Raw genomic sequence first — 14699 nt, 5'->3', positions numbered from 1 at the left:
ACTTACTATCTCCGATTTTAAATAATTGGTATCGTTGATCATACTATTACAACTTTGATCAATAATGTTTTTTAAAATATTTAAGTAAGTAAAGTGAAAATAGTATTATTAGATTTACCATAAAAAATAATTCAAGGATGTTGTATATTTAGAATAATTTGTGAAAAATCAACGGCCAAATATTGATGCTTAAAATCAACAATGACAATTATTTAAAAACAGATAGATTAACTAGGAAGCTGAAAACTAACTTGGAGTCAGCCAACAAGGTAACACTATCATAAACAATGGAATTGACATCGATAGCTACCACTGCCTCTAAGAGAGGACCAATCACACTCACAATGAACAATTGCACCGAGAGAGGGAAAGGGGTGGGGACCTATTTTAATACGGAAGGGCTTTTGTGCAGAGGTCGACGGTTACGGGAGTGTGTCCTTCTTTTGGAAAAGGTTGGCAGCAACGCTCGCGAAGGTCGGCGTGCTAGGCACGGGGAACTCGTTCTGGTCAGTGAGCACCATCTCCGCATCCTCCTTACTTCTTGCCATTCGTGCGCCCCTCGCTCGCTGTGGCGACGGCAACGGCGACGACGCTGTTAAGGTGGAGGCCATTCTTCTTGATGGTCTCCGTCGAGGAGGACGAGGGCAGCGGGATGCTTGGTCTTCTTCATGTGTGGCGACGCGGGGAGGTCTGGGAGGAGGAGGATGAGAAGGGGTGCTTCGAGGCAGCAAGGGTGCCATGGGGCTGAGACATGAATTAGATGTCGATGGGCATGGCGCGGTGGGATTCGATGGTCAGCGCGAGGGTTTTTGGGCGAGCCGGCAGGGAGGTGCTGATGAGGGGAGGGGACCTGAGGAACTGAAGCAGATCACGAAAGTCTGAAAACGGCAAAGAGCAAGAGAGAGATAGCGAGGAAGAGGGGGCGGCGTCGAGGAAGCACAAACGTGAGCGGCAATTTAGAGGACGGAGACGAATACAATAGAGAACGGGGAGAAAAAAAGGATAATAATGGAATTGTTGGGTAATCACAAGAAGCTTATGTGGATATTTTTATTTCACTAATGATTATAATCTGTAAAAAGCTGGTAGAAGATTGACTATAGATTATGGTTGAAAAGAAGATGAGATTTTTAAAAGCAGATTGTGAAAACAACTTGTTTGTTTTACTTTAACTTTTAAAAGCTGCATTTCAAAATGTCTACCTAAAATAAACAGACGCAGTCAGGTCATATGAATCCAAATACACATTCGCAGTCTAGGTCAAATGAAGTCATTCTGCACTGAAGATCAAGTTTCCATAAAACACGAACAAACGCAGCCATTCTCCCTCCGTCCACAGTGCGTGGCGTGGGCACCGGCCAAGGCTGCTCGATGCCGCGTGTGGAAAGCGCTTTTTAACTCGGCGCGGGGGTGGGGGGGGGGGGCACAGGAAAAGGCTGCTGCAATTGGCGCTGCCACCGAGGCCTCACTTCCTCCTCAGTCACGTAGTCTCTCTCTCCTCTCCTGTCCTTGCAACCCTCCATCTCCCACCCCACACTCCCACTCCCTTCCCATCGGCGGCCTCTCCAGGTTGGGTTTTGGGGGCGCTCCTCGGGTTGGGTTCGGGGTTTGGTCGGCGGCGGCGGCGGCGGGGGTTTGGGGAGGCAACCGGCGATATTCTGTTGAGAGTGAGCGCGCGGCTTGCAGGTGGAGGCTGTGAGAATAGATCTAGGCGGTTGCTTGCGGGCCGCTGGAAGATGGGGTTCATCCCGGCGAAGCTGCTGCCGTCGTGCGAGAGCATGTGCGTGTGCTGCCCTGCGCTGCGCCCGAGCTCGCGCCGCCCCGTCAAGCGGTACAAGAAGCTGCTCGCCGAGATATTCCCCAAGACGCCGGTGAGTGTTTCGATTCTTCTCGCTTCGGTCGGCGCGGGTCAAGTTTATGGAGTTCGGTAGCGGCATTGGTTGGTGCGGTCGCTCAATGTGTCGTAGTATTTTTTGATCTGTAAGTAGTTAACAACCTTCCTTATAAAATGCTCTAGGGATCATTGTGCTGTCAAGTGTGGCGTCTTCTGCCTCGGAACTTAATTTGTGGATAATTTAGATTTCCAGTGTTGACTGTAGACGGCATAAGTGCCCATCGTTGAGTAGTAGTCGAGTGTATGACCGCTCATGTTATGGTATTTACTTTTGCAGGATGGCGCCCCTAATGAGAGGAAAATCATGAAATTGTGTGAATATGCTGCCAAGAACCCTTTGCGCATACCAAAGGCATGTGATATTGCCGCTTTATGACCTTTTATTGTACTGCTAAAACATTCCTTAGAAGTATGTGATTAATCATTGCTTCTTTTCCTTCACCTCTTGCTTCTCAGATCGCCAAGTTTCTAGAACAGAGGAGCCACAAGGAGCTGCGTGCCGCTCATGTGAACTTTGTCAGAATCATCACTGAAGCTTACAGCAAACTACTCTTCATTTGCAAGGAGCAGATGTGAGTTTGCAAAGTTCTTGGCCGCCTCACATATCACAATGCTAACTGTTTCCAATGAGGTTTCTAAGTTCTTATGCCATGTACTGTGTGCATATGATGGTACAGGACATATTTTGCCATTAGCCTGGTGAATGTCCTTACCGAGCTTCTGGAAAGCAAGCAAGAGAACATTCAAATCCTTGGGTGTCAAACCTTAGCGAGGTTTATCAACAGCCAGGTGGGGGTGTTAGCAATTAGACATATTCTGTGCTATAAATGCTCATTTTCTTGGTTGCCATTTGTTTTTCTATGTATGCACGGGGGTTCATTTTTGTGGCATATTAGCAGATAGACAATACATATGCACACAATATTGAGAGCTTGGTTCGCAAAGTGTGCGTTCTTTCACGTCAACAGGGCGAGGAGCATAGTCTTCTAAGGGCAGCAAGCTTGCAGTGTTTGTCAGCAATGGTAATACATTGCTGTTTTTTCTCTTCTTTATTTTTTCTCTACTTTTCTGATACCTTCCAATAATTTTGTCTGGAACTTCAGGTTTGCTGACTGTCATTACTTGTGCAGATCTGGTTCATGAAGGAGCATTCATACATGTTTGCTGATTTTGATGAGGTAGTTACAGTTCTTTTTATGGAATTGATCCTGTTGGTATTGGTTGTGCACAACCAATAAGAAATAAACTGGTTTACATCAGTTCCAAACTGCCCCTGCTTAGCTTTTGAGGAGCATGCTTGTTTGTACCAGGTTATTTCCATACTTACTTGCTTAGAAATAACCAACTTGTTTGCTTAGACATGCTTTTTTTTGCATGGTTGAGTTGGGCTGCTCCATCTGCACCGAGTTTAAGCTTCCATCTCAGTCGACTAAAATATAACCTTATTTTTTCTTGTCTTGTACACGAACCACATTTGACTTGATGTGTTCTTTGTTGTTGGCTTTACTACCAACACCCAAATGATTATTATATCATGATATATTAAAATCAAATTGGTCCAGTAATTAAGGCTCCCTTAGGGTATTTATGGTTCATCCTTTTAGGAATTAAGAATCCTTTCTGGCCAAAATTACCAGTACTATTAGTATGTGCTAAGCCAATAGCTATGGAAACCCTGACCTGGCAAAATTCGGTGCCATCAAGTGTTTAGACTTGTTCTTGCAGTGCTGCTTTAAGTTTTTGATTATTTGTTGAATGCAAACCGCTTTCTACATTTCTCAAGTTCAATGCAGTGATAGTGGTTCAGAATTCAACTTTCTTTGGATCTGGCAGATAGTGCAATCGGTCTTGGAAAACTATAGAAGGGAGGAATCTGCTACTGCTGGTGGTGAAAGACATGCATCACAGCATAATTGGGTTGATGAAATAGCAAGGTGTGAAAGTAGACCTGGCTTAGGTGGAGGTAATGATGTGAATTTCAGCAGTACAACAATTAGACTGCGACCAACAAGGGATTCTTCAGCTCTGACCAGGTGAGTACCATTGATGTATGCTGCTATACTATCCTTGGCTAAACTTTGTTCAGAAAGTTTATGCTTTTGCACAACATATGAGTTCTTACTTCATTACGGTCTTTTTGTTACTGCCTTATGTTTCATCATGCAACAGCGCATGCCTTCCTCTCTCCTCTTTTAAAGGGTTCAGAGTTCAGACATGTTAGAATTGGAGATCTGATAGCTTTAAATTCTATTGGACGACTTTTTATATTTGTCTTATATAGTATCTTTTGAAGTGCACTGACATGTTAGATGTGGAGATTTGATAGCACAGATGCACAGTTAAGTTGTAGATTGATTTTGTATCTTACTTGATGACTTACTTGTTTGTCTAATATACTCTTACTAGATTGATAATGTGCAGAAAAAATAGCATGAAAGTAATTATCTATTGGAGTATTGGTTTAAGTAGAAAGCATATCAAACATATACCCAATGTTCAAAGTGCTCTTGGAAGAACTCGTTCAACTTTTTGCTGATTTGTCCATCGATTGTGAGATGAATTTGAACATGATAACATAACTTCTTCACCGTGCGAATAATAGTCCAGCCTATATTTTGCAACATGTTTCTCCTCTTTCATATTTCTCTTTGTCATGTGTAAATATTTTGAAGTTACATATTTTCCTCCCATTTCACTCCCCCAAGTGCTTTGTGCCTAATAAATCATGATTTACTTTGATGGTAATGCAGGGAGGAATGTGAATCTCCCGAAGTATGGTCGCATATTTGTGTGCAGAAGCTTGCAGAATTGGCTAAAGAGAGTATAACTATGCGGCGTATCTTAGATCCAATGCTTTCGTACTTTGATATGAAGAAACAATGGGCTCCTCGACATGGATTGGCTTTGCTTGTGTTGTCTGATATGGCTTATCTGGAGAAGAGTTCAGGTATTGTTTCAATACTTCTGAGAAGATTTGAATGTTCAGAATTGCTTGCATAATAAAAATCAACCATTTTACATGGCATTCTATAAAGTCCTATTCTTCAGGTAGTATAGAGTATGTTTCTGGTTTCCGTTGTTTCTTACACAGCGCCAGCCTTTTAATCATCTTTCAGAAAGCACTTTATTAGCGACTTCAATTATTAGGGTCGTATCTGTCTTGTTACAAAATGATCATCATGGGAGATACGGAGCCTCCACCTTCTTTATCACACTGTCCACAAACTTCAAAGCTTGCTTTCAACCTTACTATTGAATACAATACAATCTGCACTGCACAACTTTCTTTTCCTCTCTGTAGGGTGTTGTCCTTGGCTGCTAATGTGTTCTTGTCTTGCAGGCAATGAGCAATTGATTTTGACTGCTGTCATCAGGCACCTGGATCACAAGAATGTTTTACATGATCCTCAGACAAAATCAAATATTATTCAGACAGCAACATCCTTGGCACGACAACTGCGATCACGAGGAGTTGCTGCTGAACTTATAGTAGCAAGCGACCTGTGCAAGCACTTGAGGAAAACACTTGAGGCCGTGGAGTCTGCCTGTGTTGAAGAGCTGAACTTGAATGAATCTCTTCAAACCTTCCTGGAGGACTGCCTTCTGGAAATTGTTAGAGGGGTATGTTCTGCACTATTCCAGTCACGTGCTAATATCTGTTGATGGGCATAGATGCTTTTGGTGCATGTTTAAGCAGTGTTTGATCACATTAGCTTTCATGTCAAAAACTTCCAACTAGCAGCATGCTAGTTGATAACTGTATCACCCATTTGTATACCTATAACTCTATAATTTCCCTTTTTTTTTTGTTAATGTATTCTCTTTTTTTTTTTGGAATTTCTACTAGATTAATGATGTGCGACCGCTCTATGACATGATGGCAATCACATTGGAGAATTTGCCTTCGATACCAACTGTTGCCAGAGCAACGATCGGAAGTTTGCTGATCCTTTCACACATGATCTCGCTGACATCAATGTCATCTAAGACTCCTATGGTCAGTTGACAGTTCTGAATCTATGATATCCACTCAAATTTTTAACGCAAAAGGTCCAGAACTGTATTGTTTATTTGACTGCGGAGAAAAAAAAGCTCCCCTCTCTGCCTGCTTTCCTTGTCTATCTTTTGCAAAATGCTGTTCTTTGACCCCCTTTAGCATTCTTTGCTGTTTCCTTTTCTTTTGTTAGCAGGTATTTCCAGAAGCACTCCTCCAGCAGATACTGAAGTCCATGGTACATCCTGATGTTGACACTCGTGTGGGAGCACACCACATGTTCTCCGCTGTTATTGTCCGGGGACCAAGCCATCCGAGGAATGAATCAGAGTACCTATATGAAACAAAAAAGTGGCAATCTCGGACTACATCAGTATTTGCTTCAGCTACTGCACTACTGGAGAAGCTGATGAAAGAAAAAGAGAGTTCGGATAAGCCTCGAAATGTGATGCATGATGATGTAAAGGAAAGAAACATGCACGAAGAGAACAAACATGTTTGGGCACGGAGAAATTCGGCTTATTTTTCAAAGTTGGTTTTCTCGTTCACTGATCGATGCGCGCCACTAAATAGCTCTGCAGAGGTACACCAATCTGCCCTCACCGTTGGGTGTTCTCTTAAATTTGTCATTTTGACCTTCCCATTTTGGTCTATGGCTTTGCCTGTTAGATCGGCTCAAATTACACAGCATTTGTACTATTATTTCACTTGCACGTTCTTTTTTTCGTTTGAAAATTTAGCTTCTTTTCGGTCAGCTGTGTTTATTATGATGTTAGGTGAGGATAAACTGGTGTTCTAAACCCTACAAAGTGGTGAAACACTGACTTTTTCCTCGTACCTATGTTTCAGGGGACCAATATTTCCATGTTAACTGAAGATCAGACAAATCAGTTGCTGTCTGCATTCTGGATACAGGCCAATCAGACAGATAATACTCCTTTTAATTATGAGGCGATTGATCATTCATACAGCCTCACTGTTCTTTCTTCCCGCCTAGAGGTACAAGTTTCTTTTTTTTTCGGGGGGGGGGGGGGGGGGGGGCAGGGTGGTACAGCTTTCTGAAGTTTCCTGATATGGACACTATGGCGTTAGATGGCAGATTGATTCTGCCATTACACTGATATGGTCATTATGGCTATTTATGGCAGATTGATTCTACCATTAATCATGCCCATTATGAGCAGATTGTTAATTGCCTTTTTTAGCTAGCATGATTCTGCTGTAATTAGGTGTAATTACCAGACTACTACCATATGCCTGTTTTCGGCTGTCATTGCTATCCCAACCACATCCACAGCCAGCCACAAACTCGCACCGCGTTCCATTGCATGCACATTTCTCAGTTATCCCACCAATCACAAAGGTTACCGCTGTCTCGACCTATTCGCAAACCGCATCATTGTCTCCAGGCATGTTGTTTTTGATGAAAATTGCTTCCCCAATGCCACTAGATCGTCTTTGTAGGGGTCCTCCTACCAGTTCCTTGACCACAACAACGTTTTCCTTGATAGCGGTACATCTGTTGTACCTACCCTGTTGCTTCCTGCCGGCCTAGTGCCTTGTGCCTTATGCGACAACACCAATGCCACTGACATGACCTTTCGACGCATCACCAGGCGCACATCTAGCTGCACTCCATCCAAGCGCATGTCTGCCCGCGCTGCACAGGGCACCCTCCTCTCCAGGCGTGTGCCCACACGCATCGCCTGGGGCTCTCCCTCACCAGGCGCGCACGGATCTGCCGCGCCTCGACGCTCGCCTCTTACTCGTCGGCCGCATCCCCCACAACCACTTCCACCTCTGCAACAACTACTTCGGGCACGTGTCCACAAGCGGCGCACGGATTTGCCGCACCCCCTCCGACGCACAGATTCGCCACCATCCCTCTGATGCTCGCCTTCTCTCCCACCTTTGCAGCAACCAGAGGACGCGCGCCCTCCTTTGCAGTAGCTGAATCTTGCGCTGGTGGTGGAAGTGGTGCGGGTAGCAGCGACCACGGGGCGCACGAGGGAGTAGGAACCGTTGGCATCCCTGTACGCCCAGTCACCCAAGTCTATTCGCGCACCCTGGTCCCTTTGCTTCGGCTGCCGTGACTGCGACTCACGGCTCGATCCCTGCAACGACGACTTCGGCACCCACAACGACGGCTTGGGCATCCATCGCCAACAACAATGCTCCTTCAGCCCCCTCCAATTTCCGGTGCAACACATAGCCCCAACAGTGAACAAGTACCTGATGCAAACCTGCAACAAGGATGACACCTGGGTACCTCGGGACTACCTCACCCTCCAGGCTTCGACAAAGAGCACCATCTCTCCCCTACCGAAGACCTATCGTGGGGCCCTTGTTGATCCATATTGGCGCACGACCATGGTGGAAGAGTTCAATGCTCTCACCACCAATCGGATTTGGGATCTCATTCCCCCTCCTCTGAATGCGAACATCATCACCGACAAATGGGTCTACCGCCACAAACTCAACTTCGACGGCTCCTTGGCTCGGTACAAGGCGCGGTGGGTTCTGTGAGGCTTCTTACAGCAGCTTGGCCTTGACTGCGACGAGACATTCTGCCTCGTTGTCAAGCCATCCACCCTTCGAACAGTCCTCTCCCTTGTCGTCTTCAACGATTGGCCCATCCATCGACTGGACATCAAAATTGCATTCTTGTGTGGCACCCTCGCTGAGATCGTGTTCTGTCAGCAGCTATCCGGTTTCATTGACTCCATGCACTTGAACCATGTGTGCCGTCACAACAGGTCGCTCTATGGGCTCAAACAGGTGCCACACGCTTGGTACAGTCGCTTCCCAGCCTTCATCCTCACTGTCGGCTTCCACAGCTCCAAGTGTGACACATCCCTCTTCATCTACAACAACGGCTTCAGGTTGCCTACCTACTGTTGTACGTCAACGACATCATCCTCAAGGCCTTCACATCGGCTTTTCTTCACCGAGTCATTGCATCTTTTCGGAGAGAATTCTCGATGACCGACCTAGGCGCCCTACATAACTTCCTCGGCATTACCGCTCATCACTTGCCCCGTGGTATCTTCATCAAGAGAAGTACGCTGCCGAGATCCTAAAGCGTGCCAAGATGACTCAGTGCAACCGATGCGCCACCCCCATTTAGGTTCGCTCCAAGTTATCATCTACAATCAGCAATCCAGTGTCTAATCCCACACTTTATTGGAGCCTTGCTGGTGCCTTACAATATACCTCACCCTCACTAGCCCCGACATCACTCATGCGGTGCAACAAGTATGCTTCCATATGCATGATCCCCGTGGACAACACTTCCCCTCATTAAAATAATTTTGAGGTACATGAAAGGTATTGGGACATGAACTTCAACTGTCCCGCGGCTCCTCTGGCTTCTGTGTCTTTCCTCGGCGACAACCTCATCCCATGGTCCTCCAAACGGGCAACACAGTGTCTTGCTCTAGCGCTGAAGCCGAGTACCACAGAGTGACCAATGTTTTTGTTGAAGCATGCTAGCTGTGACAATTTCTCGCCGAACTCCGTCGACCTCTCAAGAAGGCCACCATTGTCTATTGCAACAACATCAGTGCCATGTATCTCTTCACAAATCCGGTGCAACACCAACGCACCAAACATGTGGAGATCAATCGACACTTAGTTCGTGCGCTCATTGCTCTTGGCGAAGTTTGCGTCCTTCACCTTCCAACCTCCCTTCATTATGCGGATATTTTCACCAAGGGGCTGCCGAATGCCATCTTCACCGACTTTCGGTCCAGTCTCAACATCCGCTCCGCTCCGCTCCTGGTTGACATTACGGGGGGTTGTTGGAAAATATCTTCCTGATATGGACACTATGGCGTGAGATGGGAGATTGATTCTGCCATTACGCTGATATGGTCATTATGGCAGATTGATTCTGCCATTAATCGTGCCCATTATGACAGATTGTTAGCTGCCTTTTTTAGCTAGATTGATTCTGCTGTAATTAGGTGTAATTACCTGCATAATCTGTGTGTGTATATATATGTATATATATGTTTGTGTATATGTATATATATGTGTATGTGTATATATGTGTGTGTGTAAAAGAATCATCCGTGGAATTCTTCCAATCTCTTCCTTCTTTCAAGAGTCACTAGCCATGTCAGTCGTCTCATTTTTGAACTGCAAAAGGTATCCTTGCATTTGCAGTGGAAATCCTCATATTTATGACGAAGTTATTTTGTCCTTATGGAAATAACGTTTTTGATGCTGCAGAATTCAAGCCACAGTAATATCATCCAGTTTTTCCAGTTGCCACTGTCCCTTCGGAGTATTGCTCTAACCCCTAATGGTATGATCTGCATCATGAAATTTATGGTTTTCTCAAACGTCCTTATTGGCCTTTCCTTTTATTACGTAAGTCACATGCCTTTGTTTGTGCAATTTTTCCAGGAGTCCTACCTGCTTCTTGCCAACGGTCAATTTTTATCTTAGCAACGAGTATGCTGGCTTTTGCTGGAAAAGTCTTTCATATTACTGAACTTGCAGACTTGCTAAGGTGTTTTACATCTTCCAATGTAAGTTATAACACATGTGATCAGATATTACTATGTCCTTCCACGTGAAATAGTTACAAAAATTAAAATTTGTCTACTTGCAACGAACAAACTTTTGTGGGGAAGAGGAGAAATGATCCCACCCCTACTCTTCCCATAAGGACAAGGTCGCAACAGAAGTAGAAAGAAGAATCTACAAATCATGTGTATGTCTTGGTCTTACCTGTGTCTCACAGACCTGGTTTAGGGGCGTTATTAGCACTACCGTTCCTAAGTGTACCTATCTTTGATGGCAGTTTTCATGTTTTTTCTTTGTCCACATTTCCCCACTGAGTACCAGATATTGCTTATGTGCTATTTAGCAAATAGAAATGTAATCACATTTCAGGACTGTTTAGTGAAATGTGTTCTGAATATTTGGCAGATTGACCCTTACCTAAGAATTGGTGAAGACTTGCAACTCTATGTAAGGCTGCAATCAGATCTAGGCAACTATGGTTCTGAAAGCGATCAAGAAGGTGCCAAATCCATACTTTCTGACTGCAGGACGAAAGTGGGGATTAATGATCAGCGCGTACTTGATGTTACCGCTTCTGCACTTTCTAGTTTCACTGAGGTTAGTCCTGTATGAGACTGGTGTGATTTTGCCATATGTTTGCTGTTGACATTGCATGTTATGATCTTACTGAGGTCACATGCTGTTGAAAGTGAAGGTAATTTACAATTTTCTATTTTTCTTGGAATTCCATTCTAGATGGGCAAGGATGTACTAGCAAAGGAGCTCACTGAGATGTTCACACCTGAAGAAGTGCCCTTATTTGGGTCAAGTTCAGCACTTGATTGGGCTAACTTTCATTTGCAGGCATTTTCTGATGAATCCCTTTCTTTTGATGAGGTAGGTCACTTACATTAAATGGTACCCTTTCGATTAATTGGATGGAGGCACTCTCGTACATTGTAATTGTTCCTTCCATCATGAAAATACTATTTTTAGTTCGCCTTACGTGTCCTTTTGCATTGTAGGAGTGTTCTAGAACCTCTTCAGTAGACTGTGGCTTGCACGAGTCACCAATTACCAACACTGCTAGCTTCATCTCAAAGATTACTCTACCACAATCTGTTCCCCATGTCTTAGGTGTTGGTCAATTGCTGGAATCGGTAAGTACTTATCTTCTTGAAATTCAGTTGGCTTGTTGTTCAGCTAGCTGAGATCTTCACTAATCATGCGAATTTGTGGCAACTTGCCATCATTGCATAGTTTTTTTCCTTCTTACCTCTTATCATGCCATCATAATATTATATCACGTGATGGAGTGGGCTACTGGGCCATACATATAGCAAAAATTGTTGTTCATTATTGGAATTTTGTACCAGTTTCTCAGTACTTTTTTTTCTGTTATCAGGCGCTACATGTGGCTGGTCAGGTCGCAGGTGCATCTGTTTCAACCTCACCCCTTCCGTACGGTACAATGACTAGTCAATGCGAAGCCCTAGGATTGGGCACTAGGAAGAAGCTATCAAGCTGGCTTGTCAATGGCCACGAATCGACTCAAGACAATCCTATGCCAAGTCTTCCCATTGCCCATCATTCCATTATTCCAAAGGTACGAAGATTGACAAACCGCCAGACATGTCTGCTTGTATGTTGCCAGTCTTCTTTAGATAATGGAACAAAATCCCAGTTTCAGCCCCATGGGTAGAGATGGCAATCGGATATGGCGGGTACGGGTAGTGCTAACCCATACCTGTACCTGCTGGTTTTTACCCCCGTGGGTATGCCCGCAAACACTCGTGTGCGAAGAGCCGACTCCAAACCCATCGCCAGCGGGTAAACCCGTTTACCCACGGGGTGGCGCGAGGCGGCGGGGCTGCGCGGGGTGGTGGGGCGATGCGGCGGGGCGGTAGGGCTAGCTGACGTAATGGGGCTGTGTATGGCGGCGGCGCGACGGGGGTTTGAGGCGAGGCGGCGGGGCTAGCCGATGTGACTGGGCTGCGCGGGGCAATGGGGCTGGCCTGCCTGGGGCGGCGAGGTTGGCCAGCGCGTGGCAACGTGATGGGGAGGAGCAGGGCAGTGTGGGGGCGCAATCGAGTAGAGGCGCAGGGGGCGAGGGGTTGAACAACAGAGAGATGGTGACTAGGGTATTTATATGATGTGAAATGTTAGGGTTTGGAAAAATGCTCACTTGTCAGACCCATACGAGTATACGAGTTTCGTGGGTATAAGTATGTCTTACCTATACACGTACCTGTCGGGTAGTATTTTCTACCCACGAATGTACCTGTGGGTACCAAATACTATCCATAGTTCTATACCCTACCCATGGGTAAACGGGTAATCGGAATAAATTGTCATCCCCACCCATGAGACATCAAACCGTAAATTATTATTACAAACTTGCAACCATAAGGCTGATAGCATCACACAACCATGATGTAAAAAAATGACATAACATGATAAAATAAACACCCACATAGTTCGGATGAGAGAAATTATTAGCATATCCTATTACTAAATCTCCATCCATGTGATGCGAAGATCTGCATAACGAAGATCTGCATAACTGTCATCTCTAATGTACAGAAAGCATGGTGCATCATGTCCTTGTCCTCTTCACTTTGCTGTAGAAGTGCCCAAAAGCGGAGCCAATATGTTCCTCCGTATATCACTTGCATATAAGATTTCATTGGTGTTTTATCGAAAACCATGTTATTTTTATTAAGCCATAAAGCCCAGAATAACAATGCGATTTAAGTTTAGAACCCACACTTGTAAGCCATACTCCGAACAATTCGTTTATCCTACTAGATGGCTCTAAATTAAAAGCAATGTGGACTACTCTCCAAAGGAACTTACAAAGTGACATTCAAAGAAGAAAAGATATTGAATGGTTTCATCTTTGTTACAAAAATTTATTGTACTTCTATTCCAATTTCTTCTTACTAAGTTATTTTTAGTTAGTATGACACCTCTTTAAGTACCACATAAATTTTTAATTTTCAATGGCAGTTTCATCTTCCAAACTTCTTTATTTATAGAGTAAATTTAAAAACCTACAACTATTTTGACACATGTTATTAAAAACTACAACCTTTTCACTGTGAGCCCATCCGTCATTCTTTATGGCATATAATAGAAGGATTAACTGTGGGCTCACTTGTTGCCCGAAAATGATAGGTGGGTTCACGGTGAGAAAATTGTAGTTTTTTTTAACCTGTGTCAAAATAATTGTAGGTTTTTGAAAAATGAGCACTAGACGTAGTTTTTTAATAACATGTGTCAAAATAGTTGTAGGTTTTTGAAATTTACTCTTATTTATATTAGACACACCATTGTTTATTAAGGCCTTATACATCGATTGGACTGAGATTGGCCACTCTGATGTGTTGACCCCATCTGAATACATCCATACTATTATTTAACTGTACATGAGCCTTTGCTACTAAATTATGCCATGCTGCTAAATATTATACACTAACGCTCTTTGGAAGGATACATTTAACGGAACATAATTCATCACATTGACGATTGTTGTATGTTTTTTGTGTACAATGTTGTATATTGATAGATATAGATCTTTAAGTGGTTCCCATCCATCTATCTTCCAAAAACAAATCTGGCTACCATCATTTAAATGATAGGTGCCTAGATTTAGGAATTGACCTCTTAACTTTTATAAGGCCGGACCAAAATTGAGAATCACCTAGTTTCTTTTGAGTCTGCCCTGTTGTTTGGTTTTTAAAATATTTGTTCCGTAACATCTGCCACACCCCACCTTCATTGATTAACTTAAACAGACATTTGCCAGTCTTATTCTATCTTAGTTTGTCACACAATCTGCATTTGTCCAGGTAAATTCTTGTGGTTTTGAGAGCATTCACCGTACGTCATCAGAGCCATGTTCCACAGTGAAGCTTCCACCCGCCAGCCCCTTTGATAACTTCCTAAAGGCTGCCTATCGCACCCAGCCGGAGCTGTGATCAGCCTTGCAGATCACCTAACCCTCCATGAGTGCTAGACTGAAGTATCTAAATACACTAGGTTATCTTATATATGGAACTCTGGGCCGCTGTAGGCCTGTAGTTATCAGTGGTTTTAATTGTTGTAGCGTATGTAAGATCATGCGTATCTCTCTGTGCTAGATGGCTGTAGCGTGTATCTATGATCATGTGTATCCTTCTGTAGTCAGTTGTAACCTTTGTTGTTTGTTCAGACTATAAGATGTAGGAGAATTCCGGATACTTACATATTTCGGACTCCTGTTATCTACTGCTGTGTTATGCTATTTTTGTTTGTGAA

General features: G+C 44.0%; 1 protein-coding gene across 2 annotated transcripts; it reads left to right on the top strand.

Moving 5' to 3' along the window:
* Positions 1–1410: 1410 nt before the first annotated feature.
* On the top strand, positions 1411–14699 carry LOC133912353 (protein SEMI-ROLLED LEAF 2-like). Of its 2 annotated transcripts, none has more exons than XM_062355039.1 (19): positions 1411–1871; positions 2172–2246; positions 2351–2466; positions 2572–2683; positions 2794–2916; positions 3025–3072; positions 3728–3927; positions 4645–4841; positions 5235–5515; positions 5742–5891; positions 6085–6471; positions 6738–6887; positions 10122–10197; positions 10299–10423; positions 10827–11018; positions 11157–11297; positions 11426–11560; positions 11806–12006; positions 14252–14699. In XM_062355039.1, exons 1-19 carry the CDS (start codon positions 1737–1739, stop codon positions 14378–14380), a joined length of 2973 nt encoding a protein of 990 aa, XP_062211023.1. In that variant the 5' UTR covers positions 1411–1736; the 3' UTR covers positions 14381–14699. The 2 variants fall into 2 exon arrangements, with proteins under 2 accessions (XP_062211023.1, XP_062211022.1); XM_062355038.1 differs by having other exon boundaries at positions 6082–6471.

Source organism: Phragmites australis, chromosome 3 (genome assembly GCF_958298935.1).
Source record: "Phragmites australis chromosome 3, lpPhrAust1.1, whole genome shotgun sequence".
NCBI classification, from domain to species: Eukaryota; Viridiplantae; Streptophyta; class Magnoliopsida; order Poales; family Poaceae; genus Phragmites; species Phragmites australis.
This window is presented reverse-complemented; position numbering and strand designations above follow the sequence as displayed.

Coding starts and splice junctions, on each gene's coding strand:
- LOC133912353 (XM_062355038.1), top strand. CDS start 1,737: ATGGGGTTCATCCCGGCGAAGCTGCTGCCGTCGTGCGAGAGCATGTGC. Junction 1,872..2,171: donor AGATATTCCCCAAGACGCCG/GTGAGTGTTTCG, acceptor TTACTTTTGCAG/GATGGCGCCCCTAATGAGAG. Junction 5,516..5,741: donor TTCTGGAAATTGTTAGAGGG/GTATGTTCTGCA, acceptor AATTTCTACTAG/ATTAATGATGTGCGACCGCT.